General features: G+C 43.2%; 1 protein-coding gene across 1 annotated transcript in view; it reads right to left on the bottom strand.

Moving 5' to 3' along the window:
- The window catches only part of WDR77 (WD repeat domain 77), a 348371-nt gene that overhangs the window by 178426 nt on the left and 150240 nt on the right, over window positions 1-19705 (bottom strand). The window contains exon 5 of the mRNA XM_068269747.1: window positions 19196-19250. Coding sequence (XP_068125848.1) covers window positions 19196-19250 — 55 coding nt within the window. The remainder of the gene's footprint in view (window positions 1-19195; window positions 19251-19705) is intronic.

Below are 19705 nucleotides of genomic sequence, written 5' to 3'. Positions count from 1 at the left end.
AGTCTGTCAAACGCTTTTTCTGCATCTACAGCAATCATTATTGCTTCTACCCCCCTTTTTCTGCATGTATGTATCAAATTTATTGCTGCATAAATATTATCCTGGGTTTGTTTATTTTTAACAAAGCCGGCCTGCTGCTTGCCCAGAATTCCATCAGCAACCCCGCCCAGTCTATTTGCCAAGATTTTTGCATAAATCTTGACATCACAGTTTAGAAGCGATATTGGTCTGAAATTTGCACAATCTAAGTCAGATTTCCCTTCCTTTGGAATTAACGTTATGGTTGCTTGGTTAGTCTCTTTAGAAAAGATAGCAGCTCCTTCCTCATTGTTAACCATATTACAAAAGATAGGGGCCAAGACTGGAGCGAAGTGCTGATAAAACTCTGCGCAATAACCGTCAGGACCAGGGCTCTTTCCCTTCTGGAGTTTGGACACAGTATCTATAAATTCACTTTCTTTTATTAATGAGCCAAGCATTTCTTGGTCTATAGTGTCTACTTTAGGCAAGTTGATTTTTTCCAAATAATCCCTTGTATTCTGGAGTCATGGAATATCCATGTTGTATAATCTTTCATAAAAAAGAGAGAACACCTTACCTATATTTTCCGTACCTTCGACTAATCTGCCGTCTGTATTTCTGATTTGCTGAATAAATTTGGTTGTGTGCGTTTTCTTTTTTTAGTAAATCTGCTAATATTTTACCAGGTTTGTTTTTTCCTTGTATATAATGTTTTTTAAAATCTTTATACTCCTTTATGCATTTATTATCAAGCAGGACATTTAATTCCGTCTTGATTTTTGATAAATTGAGTAGTGCTTTAGACGTTAGACAGGATTTATGTTCTGTTTCTGCTAAGTGTAAACTATTTATTAGCTAGGTAATCTTTTTTTGTTTATCTTTTTTTTTTCTGCTACTCAGTTTAATTAAAATTCCTCTTACAACACATTTTAGAGTATCCCAAAGGATGGATGGTGTTGTTGCCGTTGGTAAATTAATTTCAATAAATTCCTTTATCGCATTAGTTATCAAAAGTCTAGTGTCTTCTTCCTCTAATATAGTTTTATCTAGTCTCCATAATTTGTTCTGCGGGATTTTTGAACCAAGATTAATCCTTAATATGACAGGGGCATGATCTGAGAAGGTAATGTGTCCAATTGTGGCATCTATAATGGATGTAATAAAGTTTTCTGGGATAAGAAAATAGTCTAGTCTGGAGTAATTTTGGTGTACATTGGAAAAAAAGGTGTAATCTCTTTCTTCAAGGTTTTTAATCCTCCATGTGTCTACGAGTTTATAATTTGTAAGTTCATTATTAAATTTTATAATATCACGTTTGCAAATGTGCGAAAAGCCTTGTGAGGTATCTTGTTTTGGGTCAATCGTGAGGTTGAAATCTCCACCAATAAGGACCCTACCTCTGGCCTTTTCTCTTACTCTCTTAAAAAAATCAATTAGAAAGGCTACTTGGCCTTTGTTTGGCGCGTACACATTTGCTAATGTCAAACGGATGCCATTGACCTTCCCAAGCACAATTAGCTCCCTTGCTGCTTTATCTTTATAAATTTGGTCTATAGTGAAGTCCAGACCTGATCTTATCACAATTGCTACTCCACAGGCTTTTTTCTGCTCATTCAAATTAACGATCCACTCTTTATACCTTTTATCAAAGAATTTAGGGAGTTTCCCTTTTTTAAAATGTGTTTCCTGAATGAATGCTATATCAATTTTATTCTTTATTAATTCATCTACAATTCTCCTACGCTTACATCCAGAGTTGGCTCCTTTAACATTAAGTGTAAGCAATCTCAAATTATCTGCCATATCAAATAATTATAAGAAAAAAAAAAAACATTACATGACGCTCCATTTGCTGCCTGTGTCAGAGCAGGAGGACGGGACATCAGCAACAGGGCACACCTAGGCGGGTATCGGTGGAATTCAATCATACATACACTCATTCTTTTCACAATCAGATTGGTCTTGTCCGAGCTGACAACTAAATGTTGTCGACATATGTCGGACTTCTCTATTTCCATCTTGATACTCGTCAAACGGAATAGAGACCCGATGTCAGATATTTACCGCCCACCTTCCTTCTGCGTGCAAATATAACGGTAAAGTGTTTGAAAGAAAAAAACAAAAACATAACAGAACAAAAAACACAGATTACAAATCTTCCCAGCCTGGAATCTCAATTGGGGGGAGCCCTAGGTTAGACAGGAACTTCTGAATTGGTTCGCCATCATTAAGAACACATGTTTTCCCATCAATGGTGGCTCTCAATGATAGGGGGAAACCCCATTTATAGATTCCTCCTTTTTGTTTAATTTTCTCCAGCAGTGGTTTCAACAACCTTCTGCGGTCAATTGTTCTCTTAGATAGATCTGGAAATAACTCAATGCTCCAACCATTAAATTTCAGCGCGCCTAAAGTACGAGTTTTGCTCAAGATCTGTTCCTTTTCATGAAAAAAATGCACCCTACAAAGCACATCTGTGCTTTTGAGGCCAGAAAAGTTCTTTTCTTTGCCAATCCTGTGGATTCTATCTATTAGTATGCCAGCTGGTGCATCATTGCCTGTAAATTCTTTAAACATTTTTCCAGCCACTTCTTGTAACTCCTTGGGAGGGATATTAGAAGGTAGTCCACGAATTTTTATATTGTTTCTTCGATTCCTATTCTCCAGGTCGTCTATCTTGTGTGTAAGTTCCTTCAAACACTTTTTATGCGCTCCTATTTCTTCTTTATGCAGATCTGTCTGTTTAGCAATATTGTCTGTCTCTTTTTCCAAACTGTTCAATCTCTCTGACAGCTGTAGCATTTCTTCTTTGATCACTTTGAGCTCGCTGCTCATTGCTTCTTTTATAGAAACCTGTACTGTTTCCACTATAGTTTCTTTAATCCTCACCGTGAAGTCCTCCATCATTTTTTTTATTTTTTCGTCATAAGTAGTATTTTCATTTTCAGGTCTATCAATGACCTGGTTAGATTCCAGCTGTATTGCCTGTGTGCTACTTACAGCCACTGCAGCATTAGGTTTTGTGTGTTTGACCGCCTGTTGTGATGCCTCACAAAACTCTGAAATTTTTTTTATATGCTTGTTTATGTCTTTAGGGGTTACAGACCCCTGCGGGCCCAAAATGCCTGTGTTTTGCTTCAATGAGCTTAATACCGACTGTGAGTTGTCAGAAGTCATCTTGATAGATTTAGACGTATCTGAAGATAATTGGAAACCAAAGCTGATAAGGCTTTTTTCTTTGTCTATCTGGCTCCCCCTCTGTCTCTGTCTTGTCCCAGTTGCCATCTACAGTGGGCTTCCCCAAATAAAAAAAATAAAAAAAAGCCCCCTATTCTTTCCAGCAAACAGGATGAACAAAGCATCTGTCTTCCTCCATGATTTAGACCTCTCCAAGTATTGAAGTAGACCTTCTGACGTCCAGACAATGAAGCTGTTTTTCTTTCTCATTAGACTGTTTCTCACAAAATGAAGGAAGAAATATCTCCTGAGTTCTGTGAAAAGTTGAAACTACTTTTGGAAGGAAGGCAATATCTGGCCTCAAAGTAACCTTGTCTTCTGAAATAATACAGTAGGGAGGCTTAATTGACAAAGCCTGTAACTCTCCTACCCTTCTTGCCGAAGTAATCGCAAGAAGAAATGCCATCTTCAAGGATAACAGTTTTTCCGAAACTTGGTCAATTGGCTCAAAGGGGGGACCACACATAGCCTGTTAGACTATGTTTAGATCCCAAGATGGGGTTCTCGGAACCAACACTGGACGTAACCTCTTAATTGCCTGAAAAAAACGAAGAATGAACTCCTCCTGGGCTAGTCTTCTTTGTAGGAAAACACTGATTGCCGCTGTCTGAACTTTTAACGTACTAATACTCAGTCCTTTTTCAAACCCTGCCTGCAGGAATTCTAAAACTGATGTCGATGAATGAACATCCATAGATCTCTCCAAACACCAGCTATTATAGATTCGCCAGGCCTTCTGATAAATTACTCTTGTCACTTTCTTTCGACTTTGAATCAAGGTTTCCGAAAGACCATCTGAAAACCCCTTAGACTTTAGAATGTTCCACTCAGGTTCCATGCAGAGAGATGCATCTGCTGAAGATTTGGATGAAAAACTGGCCCCTGCTGCAATAGATCCAGACGTTGAGGCAAAAGCAACGGAGGACTGATCGATAACCTCTGTAATAGACTGAACCACGGTCTTTTCGGCCAAAACGGAACTATCAGAATTAATCGAGCCCTGTCTCGACAAATCTTGCTGAGAACCTTCGGAATTTGGGATAGAGGGGGAAAAGCATACATTAGTCTGACACTCCAATCTATCGAAAAGGCATCTATCACCCATGGCCTGTCCTGGGGCCATAGGGAACAAAAGAGTTGACACCTTGCGTTGCTCCTCCTTGCAAACAGATCCACTTCTGGATATGCCCATGTCATGCAGATCTCCTGGAAAACCTCCGAGTTCAGGGCTCACTCGTCCTGCTTTAGAGCCGATCTGCTTAGGTAATCCGCAAGATAATTGTTTACACCCCTCAGATGCACTGCTCTGATGGATTTTAAATTTTTCTCTGCCCACAATAGGATTTTTGAGGTCTGAGACCATAAAAGGTGACTCTTCGTCCCTCCTTGCCTGTTGATGTATGCCACTACACTGGCGTTGTCTGAACGTACTAGAACATGACAGTGGCTGATGTAATTGCGAAAGTGAAGTAGGCCCATCCATACTGCCTGTAACTCTCTGCTGTTTGACGATCTTCCTTTCATCAAAGTGGACCACCGACCCTGTGCTGGTAGTGAGTCTATATGAGCTGGCGTCTGTTGTCATGATTTTTTCGACTGGAGAAAACCACGGTCGACCTTCGGACAGACGTACTGGATTCTGCCACCAGCTGAGAGCTGCCTTTACTCTGAAAGGAATTAGCAACCTTCTTTCTAAGGACGTCACCTTTCGGTTCCAATTTTTTAGGATCCAATTTTGAAGTATTCTTGAATGGAGTTTTCCCCACTGGACTGCAGGGAAGGAGGAGGTTAGAAGGCCTAGAACTGACATAGCCCTTCTTAGCGTAATGGCACCTGTGGTCTGAAAAGAAAGAACAGTATTAAGAATAGCAGTTATCTTTCTCTGAGGCAAACACACTTTCTCATCACAAGTAGAAATAACAAAACCTAAATATTTCATAGTCTGTTTAGGTTGAATAGATGATTTAGACCAGTTAATAAGCCATCCTAGAGATTGGAGCAATTCCAGAGCTGAATTAATCTGGATTTTCAAGGAATCTACTGATTCACCCCAAAACAAAAGATCATCCAGGTAGGCCAAAACATTAATAGATCTTTTCCTCAAAACAGCTAAGACCTCGGACATGACCTTCGTGAACAACCAAGGAGCCGAGGCTAATCCAAAAGGTAAAGCGTTAAACTGGAAGTGCCTTACCTCTTCCTGAATGCTGATGGCAAACCTTATGCTGGGAATACACGGTTCGTTTTTGCCTTCGTTTAAACCTTCGATTCGTTCGGTAAACGAATCGAGTGTTGAAAACGTATGTGAAAATAGTCATAATCTCATTATAGTTTCGATTAATAGACCCCAAAAACGAACGACTAGTGATCGAACATGTTTGATATTATCTCTCTTTATCCATCTAATCGAGCCATTGGTAGGCTTGATGGCTGTTCAGATCGATTATATATTCGTTTATGCTAGTCCGTCCCTGTAAAAAGGGATTTTCGTTTCGTTTCTTTGCAGCCTTCGATCATTGGAAAAACGAAACCATCAGAATCGAAAAAAAAAACGAAACCGTGGGTGGTGATATTAACCGTATGACCGATTATTTCGGGATCGAAAAGGACAAAAGGCACAATCGAAACGAAGGTTTAAACGAAGGCAAAAACGAACCGTGTATTCCCAGCATTAGGAACTGCTGAGACTGTAGCTCTATCGGGATGTGTAGATAGGCGTCCTTGAGATCCAATGATGCCAGGAAGCAATCCTTCTGTAACAGACTTATAACAGAGGTGATATTGTCCATCCTGAATCTTCGATATTTTACGGCTTTGTTCAACCCTTTCAGATTGAGGATGAAGCGGAACTCCCCCTGAGGCTTTTTTACAAGAAAGACCGGTGAATAATATCCCTGACCCCTCTGGCATGATGGGACCTCTCTGATAACTCTTTTTTGTAGTAACATAGTCACTTCGTTTTGTAATGCCATTGTTTGAATTTCTGTCTTTTGGCCCTTGATTTACCCAGAACCTTCGCGGGGGGGGGGGGGGGGGGGGGGGATACTGAAATTCTATGGCATACCCTTCCAACACAATTTTCTGTAACCAGAGATTTTGAGGAAGAAGGAGCCACTGCTCGTAAAAATGGGCCAGTCTTCCCCCCACCGGGATCCTGACATCATTGTTTATTTTGCTGGGAGGTATGGGCAAAATTTGATTTGGCTTTCTGAGGCCTACTTGGACCCCATCTCTTTCTCGATGAAGCCTTGGGGTCTTGTTCTGGTTTAGAGGAACGAAAGGAGCGTTTGGGTGGAAAGGGCCTCCTTTTAACAGGAAAATTCTTTTTAGCATTAGCAGTTCTTTCCAAAGTCTGCTCTAACTTTGAGCCAAAAAGAAATTCCCCCTCACAAGGTAGACTACATAATTTAGAGCGGGAAGAGTTATCTCCCTGCCACGTCTTTACCCATATACCACGTCTAGCAGAATTTACTAAAGCCGTGGTCCTGGCTGTCAACTTCACCGTATCATCTGCTGCATCAGTGAGATAATTGGTGGAATTGAATAGTTTAGGAAAGTCCTTTAATATCTCCTCCCTAGGAACACCAGAAGCAATCTTGTCCTGTGTTTCCATCAACCAGTATTTCAGGGACCTACCCACTGCTGTTGAAGCTACTGCAGGTTTAAAAGTTAGTGATGAGGACTCCCATGCTCTTCTGAGGAGATTATCCGCTTTTTTGTCAATTGGATCCTTTAAGTTTCCAAAATTTTCAAACTGCAAATCTGTTTTATTTGACACCCTGGAAAAAGATGGGTCAAGCTTGGGAGATGTACCCCAGAATTTCTGGTCCTCCGCACAAAACGGGTATCTACGATTTAATGAACGAGGCCAAAAGGCTCTCTTTTCAGGTTCATCCCACTCCTTCTTAATCATATTTTTTAGAGAAGAATGAACTGGGATAAAACTGGACTGGGGATCTGACAAACCTTCGTACATCTGATCCAAGGGTGTCAAAGTTCTCTGTTCAACTGTAATACCCATAGCTGTATGCATATCAGATAGTAGATTCTTCATTAGATCCGGAGAAAAAGCAAATTTCTGCCCTTTGTCTGGTCTATCAGATGTATCCTCAGCGGAAATCTCTTCAAAGGAAGATATTTCACCCTCCTCCCCAGAATTTTCTGACTCCTCTGAATCGTCTCCCCTCTTTCTCTTAGGAACAGATAGGGAAGGTATAGGGACAGTGACATCAGGAATAGCCGAAGTGCCCTCCATAGGGGAAGTGCCCTCCAAAGGGGGGATGTCCTCCATAGGATCTGCTACAGCTGATGAGGATGAAGCTATAGCAGAATCCTTAATTTCTTTTATGGCTGAAGACATCTCCGAGCGCATCCATCCCATTAAGTCTTTGAAAACTACTGGGGATTCATCCTTGACAATTTTATTTGTACAATACTGACATAATTTCTTAGATGAAGGAGCAGATGATGATATGCGATTATTGCAGATAGCACATCGTCTTTCTTTGGAGGATGATGAGTTTTTACTCAGAGTGGACTGAGATGATTTATCCTTTTCCTTATCTTTGTCAGCTTTTGGAAGTTTAGGCTGAAATATATAGATAAGAAAAAACTATCAGTCCCCTCAGTGTAACTTAAACAGCATAATCCGCAGAAACAGCGCAAACAATGTCTCACCAGAGAGGGTTCAGAGCCAGTCCCTGCAGATTGCAGTGAGGAAAGGCCTGCGGCGTCCTCCATGATCCACAAAACAGCATTGAGTCATGGACAAACAACAGATCCTTTTAAATCTTACCCTCCTCCTCCTTAATTGCCAGCAGCTGCCTCTGTTCCCAGCAGCCAATCGCCGTAATGATCACCGCCGCGGGCCTGCAATCAGGCCTGATCATGTGACCAGTCATGTGGGACGCCTGCACATGACGTCATCGCGCTTCCGCCGGAACTTCCGGTTAGCGCTCTGCCGTCCATAAAACTTCCGCACTCCAAGGAGGAGCCTCCAACACGCTGGGCGCACAGCACACCGAGTCCCCTGCTCAGCCCGTCCTTGCCTGCCCCACACGCTGCACCTGCCACCTGACATGGGAGCAACGAGGCCCCTCCATCCGCTCCTGTCCGGGACAGGAAAAACAACTGAGGATCATTGTAAGTGGCTTGTATTTATACATGTACTGCTGTCCATTATGCAAATTTGTTTGTTTAATAGCTTCCTGTCCAGAATTGGGAGGGGAGACAAGTCTCAGAGGAGGGGTGCTGTCCCAGGGACGTTCTGGGAAAAAGAAGATAAGAGAAGAGAGAAAACACTCCAATTAACATCACTTTACATTAGACACTGGAGCTGTATCCGGGAGAAGCATCTCCCACCATCTGACTGAGCCTGCTCTGAAGCGGTTGTTGCAGAGGTAGAGGCAGAGGATCCAGCCATGGCTGTAGTGGCCGGTATGGCAGCAGCAGCAGCAGCGGCGGCAGCAGTACTGGCGCTTTGTTCCTCCATTCCTCCACGCCACGCTCAGCCGCACATTAAATAGACGGAAGCATCTTTACTTCCGGCCGCTTCTTGTGACGTCTGCGCTCCACCGCTATAATGACCTGTAGAGCGGGTCACGCAGGAGGAAGGCGGAGGCTTTACAGCTCAGTCCAATCGGCGTTCTGTCCGCAATGGCAGCAGCACCTCCATGCTCTCCTTCCCCGCCGACCAGGTACTGTGCCAGGCTCAAACTCACCCTCTGGTGAGGATAAAAATAAACTGGGAGCTGCAAAATTTAGTTGTGTTCCCGGGCAGAAACACAAATGAACTGGGGAATAAGGAGGGCGGAGCTTTTTATACTTTTAGTTTGTGTTTCCACAGGAGTTGGGCGGAGCCAATCCTCCAGAGGGTGTCCCGGCAGATGAATGGGAGAAAAGTAGTTTACTATATCAGAAGTTTACTATATCAGAATTCATGATACATTATTTATACAAATGCATTTGCTGGGACCGGAGGACTGAGCTTACTATAGCTAGAAGTTTACTATATCAGTTTACTATAAAGAGATTCTATGGTAGTGTACACATTAAGTTGAATACAGTAAAAAGCAGGTGAATACCAATTTATTTGTCTGCTCTCCACTGCACTTGAAAATCCACAAATACAATGGGGCATCAGCAGAAATTAACCCTAGAATCAGACAGACAAGCACCACTCTACCTACTCATGCAAGTGCAGCAATGTTTAAATGGTGCATTAGCACTGTTCTTGCTGCAAGCTACACTAAAGTCCACAATACATTTTCCATCAATAGCAGCATCCTGAGAGTGCTTACCCTCCCTCCTTTGAATGTGAAGGGTTACATACTTGATTATAAGTAAAGAAATTTAGGTCTGATCTGCTTAAGGGGGGGGGGGGGGGGGAAGGTGGGGACCTGTACTTGAGTCAGACCTAAATTTCTGACTTACAGCAGAGTACCCCCCTGCTGTGTTTCACCCCATTCTGGTATCAGGAATGCTGGCTACAGACTGTGTGTCCCTGTCCACTCTAACCCCCATTCTGGCTGACTCAAATTCGGTGGCCGGTACCTGTTAATAGTAGCATCCTGGTTGCATCCTTCCCCCTCCTGGCCACGCAGAGGTGTGGTCGCGATCAGATCTTCCAACATTACTACCCCCTAACCCCCCCTCCCCCAGCCTCCATGGACCAATTTTTACTTCCGGAGCAGCCTCGGGTATGTGTCACCGCCCCACTCTGAATCCCTGCCACGCTTCTCTGCTCTGCTTCGTGTAGTTACAGCAGGGCTGTAAGAAAATGGCCGCTTATGTCCACAAATGTGGACATCAGCAGCTATTTTGTTGTAGCCTCACTCTAACTATACAGTAAACACGAAGCAGGGGCAGAGCACAGAAGTGGAGAAGGAGACAGAGCGGGAGCTGAAGAGAGACGTCAGCGCTGGAACCCTGCCTGCACATTCTACTGGGTGCATCTACACCTGACTTCCTATTCTGGGGGCTCCTACACCTGACTTTCTATACTGGTGGCACCTTTGCTTGGCTACCTACACTGAGGGCACCTGCATACCTACACTGAGGGCACCTGCATACCTACACTGAGGGCACCTGCATACCTACACTGAGGGCACCTGCATACCTACACTGAGGGCACCTGCATACCTACACTGAGGGCACCTGCATACCTACACTGAGGGCACCTGCATACCAATACTGAGGGCACCTGCATACCAATACTGAGGGCACCTGCATACCAATACTGAGGGCACCTGCGTACCAATACTGAGGGCACCTGCGTACCAATACTGAGGGCACCTGCGTACCAATACTGAGGGCACCTGCGTACCAATACTGAGGGCACCTGCATACTGCATACCAATACTGAGGGCACCTACATGCCTATACTGAGTGCACCTACATACCTATACTGAGGGCACCACCTACATACCCCCACCCTCTCTGTCCTTGTTTTCTCTCTCCAACCCTTCAGCACCCTCAATTGTGCCCCTGCAATTTCCCTTTAGAATGAAAACAATGATAGAATACATTTTTAGAAGAAAATTAATAATGCATGGTTAATTGGTTTGATTTTTCCAACAATACAATCATGTATAAGCTCAAAAGAAATAACAGCAAAGAAAGAAATACTCCTATTAGACCGACCGGTAACGGAGTTTCTGGTTGTCATCCGGGACAACCTGAGATCCGGTCCCGCCCAGGATCTGTGGACACACACAACCAAAAAGTTTAACCACTTCGCATCCAGACCTTGTTTTCAACGTATTGACCAGAGCAGTTTTGACAGTTTAGCTATGTCCCTATTTAATCAGAAATAACTTTATCCCTACTTATGACACAGAAATGAAATATATATTGTTTTTTTCAAGACAAACAAAGCTTTCATTTTATGCCATTTTTTTCCCTCAAACAATTTTGTTTTCTATGAATTGTAATTGGAAAACAAAGAAAAAATAGAAAAAAACATGTATTTCTCAGTTTTACCAATTCCAGTTGAAAAATAAAAAGTGCTACTGTAGATAAAAAACACAAATTTTGTTTGGCTATTCTTACTGCTTATCACAAAACTTAGATTATGTTCCTGTCACAATTTATGGTGAAGATTTTTGATTCTGAAATAATGCTACAGAGTGTGTTTTTCACTATGAAATGAGAAAATACAAGTATTTTTAATAGTAAAAATCAATCTCATTAGCTCAGGTAAGTTATATTCCCATTCACCAATTAGTCCTGCATCAGATAGTACCAAAAATGTGCACAGGAGCAAGCCCAATCCTGCACAGCACTGCTTCTGCTGCAAGACGTATATCTACTGACCTGTGGCTTAGATGAAGTCCCAGAGGACGTATATCTACTGACCTGTGGACAAAGTGGTTAAAAGCTCCCATCCTCCCTCAATCTTCAGTGCGTCTGAAAGTAAGTAGACTAGAAACACCAAGATGAAGGAAGGAAATTAGACACCACAAGTGACTAAAATGCCCCGTGATCCTGAATATTAAAAGAAAGGTGCAAGACAGGTATAGGGAAGGGTTATAGACGTTGTCACGGATGACAACCAGAAATTCTATTACCGGTAGGTCTAATAGGACTATTTCTCTAAAAGTCATCCGGGACAACCTGAGAGATAGACAAGAAGTCTAACAAAAAAAAGACTCACCTAGGGAGGGACCACCGCCTAAAGCACCTTTCTAACAAACGACTGATCTTGTTGAGATAATACATCCACTCTGTAATGTTTAATGAAAGTAGATGCACTTGACCATGTTGCCGCTTGACGTATTTGTTGAATGGTGGCTCCTGCCCTTTCTGCCCATGAAGCGGATAAGGAGCGCGTTGAATGAGCTTTAATGTTAGGAGGTAAGGGGCTATTGCTACCCTCATAAGCTAAAGTAATGATCTGCCTGATCCATCTTGCAATGGGTCTGTCTGCTGACCTCTATTTTTCCCTGAAAATAAGACTAACAAATTGCTTGATTTCCTAAATTCTCTCGATCTGGAGAGATAAACTACGATAGAGAGATAGTCTTACGTCTAAACAATGAATTCCCTCCTCTTTAGTACCTGATGGTTTGGAGCAAAAGGAAGGGAGAATGATTTCTTGTGATCTATGAAATGCTGAAGATACTTTCGGCAGATAAGCCAGATCTAGTCTGAGTCTCACATTATCTGGACAGATAATCAGAAAAGGATCCTTAATGGATAATGCTTGTAAATCACTCAAATGTCTAGCAGATGTAATAGCGATAAGAAAAGCTAATTTGAGTGTTAAAAATTTTATATCAACCTCAAAAGGTTCGAAGTGAACCTTCGTAAGACTATTAACCACTTGCCGACCGCCCACTACCAATAGGCGGCGTCAAAGTGGCACCCCCAGGGCCGAGTAACTCCGATCGGCGGCGTCACCTGATGGACTGATCAGCCGGGGATCGTGCGCCCATCCGCCGGCATTAGGCTCCACCCATCCACGACATCAACCCGCCGGCCAATTAGCAGCGCCGGTGGGTTGTTAATCCCCGATTTGCCGCATGCAAAGTGTATAATACACTTTCTTAACCCCCCTGGTGTTACAATTAATTCGCCAGGGGGGCAGCGTAGCACTATTTTTTTTTTTTAATTTTTTTAAAATCATGTAGCTAGCCTAGCGCTAGCTACACGATAGCCGCTGAGCAGCGGCATGCCCCCACCCCCTCCGATCGACTCCGGTGATCAGGCCCATCAGGAAATCCCGTTCTAAACGGGATTTCAATTACGGCTTCCTCCGTCGCCATGACGGCATCGACGTCGTGACATCAGAGGGAGTCCCGATCCACCCCTCAGCGCTGCCTGGCACTGATTGGCCAGGCTACGCAGGGGTCTTGGGGGGCACCCTCTAACGCCGCAACAAATCGTCGGCGAGCAGTGAGTTCGCGCAGCTAGCAAAGTGCTAGCTGCGTGCAACATTGAAAAAAAATTATGTATATCAGCCCAGCGGGGCAGGAGCAATCCTCCTGCGCAGCATAGCCTGAGCTCAGCTCGGTATTACCACCAAGAAGGTTAAGCTAACAAAGTGTATTATACTGGCTGCCTCCTCCCATGGTGGTCCTAGTGATCGATCGACCACCAGGGGAGGAGGCAGCCATTCTAGTAATGACACACACTGATCCTGCCCCCCCCCCCCCCCCTCTTCCCCCTCATCGCCCACAGCACCCCCCCCCCCAATTACCCCCTCAGACCACTGTTTGCACCCAATCACCCCCCTAATCACCCATCAATCACTCCCTGTCACCGCTATATTTTAGATTAGGTCCTAAACTCCCCCCTGGGGGCTCCTGATCACCCCCCCCCACACCCTCAGATCCTCCCCAGACCTCCCCCCCGTGTACTGTATACATCTATTCTTCCCTGTAATCACCCACTGATCACCCGTCAATCACCTAGTCACCACCTGTCACTGCCACCCATCAGATCAGACCCTAATCTGCCCCTTGCGGGCACCTGACCACCTGCACACACCCTCAGATTGCCCGCAGACCCGCCCTCAGATCACCTCCCAAGTGCATTGTTTACATCTGTTCTCCCCTCTAATCACCCACTGATAACCCATCAATCACCCCTGTCACTGCTACCCATCAGTTCAGACCCTAATCTTCCCCTTGTGGGCACCCAATTAACCGCCTACACCACCAGACCCCCCCTGATCACCTCGCCATTGCATTGCTTGCATCTATTCTCCCCTCTAATCACACCCTGATCACCTATCAATCACCCCATCACCACCTGTCACTGCTACCCATTAGATGAGACCCTAATCAGCTCCTTGCAGGCACCCAAACACCCGCCTACACCCTCAGATCTCCCTCGCCCCCCCCCCCCCCTTCGAGGTCTCGGATCGGCGCTACCTCTGAAATCGCCACCCCACCGCTCTTGCTGCTGCCTCTGAAGGAAAGACTCATCCTCTGGTGAATTAAAGAAAAAAAAAAAACGGGAGCTTGCTTCTGAAGGGGTTTCCGTCACGGAAACACAGATGAACTGGAAACTGAAGGAGGGCGGGGGCTTTTAAACTTCTTGGTTGTGTGTTTCCACAGATCCTGGGCGGGACCGGATATCAGGTTGTCCCGGATGACAATTAGAGAAACGATTGTATGGTGTATGACTACCTTAAAGGATACCAGAGCCGAAATATAGGAGAAATAGGGGGGAAAAGGGGGGCATGTATGGTGAGCCATCCTAATGTCCACGGACTGGTGCTCTGGGCATGAGCATGACGTCACGCGCCTGCGCAGATTGCTACCAGACGCGCGCTGTAGGATGCACGCATCCGGGCTAGCACTGGCCCAGTGATGCCAAGAGGATCCGGCCTCTGGCAACTAAAAGCAATGGAGAGGCAGGAAGGAGGAGCGGCGAGCATTAGGAAGGCTCACCATACGTGTCAGCTCCCCCAGTTTTTCCTATATATTTCAGCTCTGGTATCCTTTAACGAGGAGGAAGAAACAGATCTTACAATTTGCTAATACAGAAATCCCAGTACAGTGCAACATTTTCAGTTTTAGCACTCCAATTATAGTTTAAGATTAAAAAGAAAGGGGAGAAAATCGCTAAAAAGTTCAACATTTCTCTAACACCAATTTATAGGTCAATTCTTTGTGCTTCTCTAACACCGCTTCCTACGTACATCTTATAGGTCAATTCTTTGTACTTAGGGCTATACACTAATGGGTAATATTCTCAGGTATACTGGCCGTTTTCCCATTATTTAAGAAGGGCAAAAAAATCAGATCCAGAAAATTATAGACCTGTAAGCTTAATATTAGTTGTATGCAAACTATTTGAGGGGTTACTAAGAGATACTATACATGACTTCATAGTAGAAAATAATCTTATTTCTCAGCATCAGCATGGGTTTACTTAAAGAGACACTGAAGCGAAAAAAAATATATGATATAATGAATTGGTTGTGTACTATGAATAATTACTAGAAGATTAGCAGCAAAGAAAATATTCTCATATTTTTATTTTCAGGTATATAGTGTTTTTTCTAACATTGCATCACTCTATAATATGTCCAGATTACACAACACTCAGCATTCAAAATGAGTCTTTCAGAGCAGTCTGTGAAGTAATGACATCTCCTCTGCTAGAGGAAAAGTAAACAGTTCAATTACAGTTGAGATAATAAAAGTCAGATAACAGCCCTCTCCACGACCAAGTTGGTTGGAGAGCTTAATAGCTTTTTTGCATAGAGATAACAACTGGAGTTTCTCAACTCTTCCTGCACTGGAAACAATTAGACTGATGTATCTGATCTTAATGTTTTTTTTCTTAGCTGTACTACACATACAAATCCTAATATCATCATTTTTTTTTCGCTTCAGTGTCTCTTTAAGACAGGTCCTGTTTAACTAACATGCTCAGCTTTTATGAGGTAGTGAATGCTAATGTGGATATTGGGAATGCTGTAGATGTGATATACTTGGACTTTGCAAAGACCTTCGACACTGTTCCCCACAGAAGTCTGGTGCAAAAGTTGAGGATGCAAGGACTAGGGAAGAGTCTGTGTACATGGATAGGGAACTGGCTAATGGACAGAAAACAGAGTTGTGGTCAATGGATCATCCTCAAAATGGGTGACTGTTAGCAATGGGGTCCCACAGGGGTCTGTACTTGGTCCAGTGCTCTTCAATTTATTTATTAATGACCTACTAGTAGAAAGCAATGTTGCTATTTCTGCAGATACAAAATTGTGCAGATTCATCAACTCTCAGGAAGATAGAGACATATTGCAACAGGATCTGGATAGGATAGCTATATGGGCACATAAATGGCAGATGAAATTCAATGTTGAAAAATGTAAAGTCATGCATTTTGGTCGTACCAATGGTCTAGCACCATACAAAATACATGATATACAGTTTGGGACATCAAACTTGGAGAAAAACTTAGGAGTACTCATCGAAAACAAGTTAAATAATCGTATTCAATGCCAAGCCACCGCAGCTAAAGCTAATACAATTTTGGGATGCATTAAAAGGGAAATTAAAACTGGGGATGCTAGCATAATATTGGCGTACGAGAGATAACCGCGCTGGAGACAGGATTCAGTGGGTTTATGGCTGATCCTGTTGCCGCACAAGTCTCGGCCGTATTAAATACTATTCCCCCTCCAGGCCGCCATGGATAGTGGGGAATGAAATAATTCAGCTTCCAGCAATCGCTGGAAGCCAAAGTATTATGTTTTAAAAGTAACTTCAGCTCCGTCTTCTGACGGCGCTGAAGTTACTCCCTGTGCCTGCTATAGCCGAAATCTCCAGCGCTGGTTTCAGAGTGTTCGTAATATTGCCCCGGTTTAACTCTCTAGTAAGGCCACATATGGAATATGGAATTCAGTTCTGGGCACCACATTACAGGAAAGATATTGCAGTTTTAGAGCAGGTGCAGAGATGGGCAACAAAATTGATACGTGGGATGGAAGGTCTCAATTACCAAGAAAGGTTAGATAAACTGGGTTTATTTAGTCTGGAGAAAAGACGCCTTAGAGGGGATCTAATTAACATGTATAAATACATCAGAGGGAAAAATAAAAGCTTGGCGGATGAGCTTTTTGTCCCTAGGCCTTCTCAAAGGACTAGAGGACATGATCTGCGCATGGAGCAAAAACGTTTTAGCCATTTATTTAGGAAAGAGTTCTTTACAGTAAGAGTAATTAAGATGTGGAATGCATTGCCACAGGAAGTACTTAGGCAAATTCTATACCTGCATTTCAAAGGGGCTTAGCTGCTTTCCTTGCGTTGAAAGACATCCATGGCTACAAATACTAGGTAATGCTCAGTGATGTTGATCCAGGGATTTTATCTGATTGCCATCTGGAGTCAGGAAAGAATTTTTTCCCTTTTGGGGCTAATTGGACCATGCCTTGTAAGAGGTTTTCGCCTACCTCTGGATCAACAGGGATATGTGAGGGAGCAGGCTGGTGTTGTACTTTGTTCTCTGGTTGAACTCAATGGACGTATGTCTTTTTCAACCCAAATAACTACAGTGGTTTGCAAAAGTATTCAGCCCCCTTGAAGTTTTCCACATTTTGTCATATTACTGCCACAAATATGAATCAATTTTATTGGAATTCCACATGAAAGACCAATACAAAGTGGTGTATACGTAAGAAGTGTAACGAGAATCATACATGATTCCAAACATTGTTTACAAATAAATAACTGCAAAGTGGGGTGTGCGTAATTATTCAGCCCCTTTGGTCTGAGTGCAGTCAGTTGCCCATAGACATTGTCTAATGAGTTCTAATGACTAAATAGAGTGCACCTGTGTGTAATCTAATTTCAGTACAAATACAGCTGCTCTGTGACGGCCTCAGAGGTTGTCTAAGAGAATATTGGGAGCAACAACACCATGAAGTCCAAAGAACACACCAGACAGGTCAGGGATGAAGGTATTGTAAAATTTAAAGCAGGCTTAGGCTACAAAAAGATTTCCAAAGCCTTCAACATCCCACGGAGCACTGTTCAAGCGGTCATTCAGAAATGGAAGGAGTATGGCACAACTGTAAACCTACCAAGACAAGGCCGTCCACCTAAACTCACAGGCCGAACAAAGAGAGTGCTGATCAGAAATGCAGTCAAGAGGCCCATGGTGACTCTGGACGAGCTGCAGAGATCTACAGCTCAGGTGGGGGAATCTGTCCATAGGACAACTATTAGTCGTGGACTGCACAAAGTTGGCCTTTATGGAAGAGTGGCAAGAAGAAAGCCATTAACAGAAAGGCATAAGTCGTCCTGTTTGCAGTTTGCCACAAGCCATGTGGGGCACACAGCAAACATGTGGAAGAAGGTGCTCTGTAATAAGGAAGTAGTCTCCGGGCCTCGGTATAAACACTGTAATGCGGGGAGTTTCACTGGTCAAGAGGGTCATCACACCTCCATAATCCACTGTAGTTTATAAGCATTCCATAGGAACTCAACCCTCAGCTGAAACTTTTCCAATGCTTCACTTTATTTATGCTTCATTGCAGTGTACACAGTATAAGAAAACCAGCCAGTTTTGTTATACTGTGTACACTGCAATGAAGCATAAATAAAGTGAAGCATTGGAAAAGTTTTCGCTGAGGGTTGAGTTCCTATGGAGTGCTTATATACTACAGAAGAAGGTGCTCTGGTCAGATGAGACCAAAATTGAACTTTTGGGCCAAAATGCAAAACGCTATGTGTGGCGGAAAACGAACACTGCACATCACTCTGAACACACCATCCCCACTGTCAAATATGGTGGTGGCAGCATCATGCTCTAGGGGTGCTTCTCTTCAGCAGGGACAGGGAAGCTGGTCAGAGTTAATGGGAAGATGGATGGAGCCAAATACAGGGCAATCTTAGAAGAAAAACTCGTGGAGTCTGCAAAAGACTTGAGACTGGGGCGGAAGTTTACCTTCCAGCAGGACAAAGACCCTAAACATAAAACAAAACATATTCATGTGTTACAATGGCCCAGTCAAAGTCCAGATCTAAATCCAATTGAGAATCTGTGGCAAGATCTGCAAACTGCTGTTCACAAACGCTGTCCATCTAATCTGACTGAACTGGAGCTGTTTTGCAAAGAAGAATGGGCAAGGATTTCAGTCTCTAGATGTGCAAAGCTGGTAGACATACCTTAAAAGACTCACAGCTATAATTGCAGCAAAAGATCATTCTACAAAGTATTGACTCAGTGGGCTGAATAATTACGCACACCCCACTTTGCAGTTAATTTTTTTTTTAAATGTTTGGAATCATGTATGATTTTCATTCCACTTCTCATGTGTACACCACTTTGTATTGGTCTTTCATGTGGAATTCCAATACAATTGATTCATGTTTGTGGCAGTAATATGACATAGTATATGTGGAAAACGTCAAGTGGGCCGAATACTTTTGCAAACCTCTGTATGTAACTGGAAACTAAATATACAGTGTATATTCCTTACCAATTCTTTTAGCTGGCTTGGGATTTCTGGTGTCCCACAACAGAACTCTTCCATCCTTCAACACAAAGAAAAAACAAAGTTAAAAATCACCTCAGCATCAAAGTCAGTGTCTCATAGTGAGAACAGCCTTCAAATCTAGTTCAACTCATAACAAAGCATTTTTCTTGTAATTCTTGATAGACTGGGAAAGAACAGAACTTCTGTCTGGTTGTTATACGTATACTGAGGGTTCTCTGTATAGGAGCAACGTCACCCAAAGCCAATGGCATATTTAGGTGTCAGGGTGTCTATAGGATACAGTGTTGTCTTGATTATCATCAATGTCAAACATACAGATTTATACAAGCAACATCAATATCAAACTACATTGCAGCTGTTAATAATGTTATGCAGTGGAGCAGCTGACAACGCTCATACTGCTATTTGACTGGGAGAAAGGGGACTTGATTAGTCATCAATATTGTCAGAAATATGTATGTGTATGGCCAGCTTTAGGGCTACATGCGTTTC

Source organism: Hyperolius riggenbachi, chromosome 2 (genome assembly GCF_040937935.1).
Source record: "Hyperolius riggenbachi isolate aHypRig1 chromosome 2, aHypRig1.pri, whole genome shotgun sequence".
Taxonomy (NCBI): domain Eukaryota; kingdom Metazoa; phylum Chordata; class Amphibia; order Anura; family Hyperoliidae; genus Hyperolius; species Hyperolius riggenbachi.
This window is presented reverse-complemented; position numbering and strand designations above follow the sequence as displayed.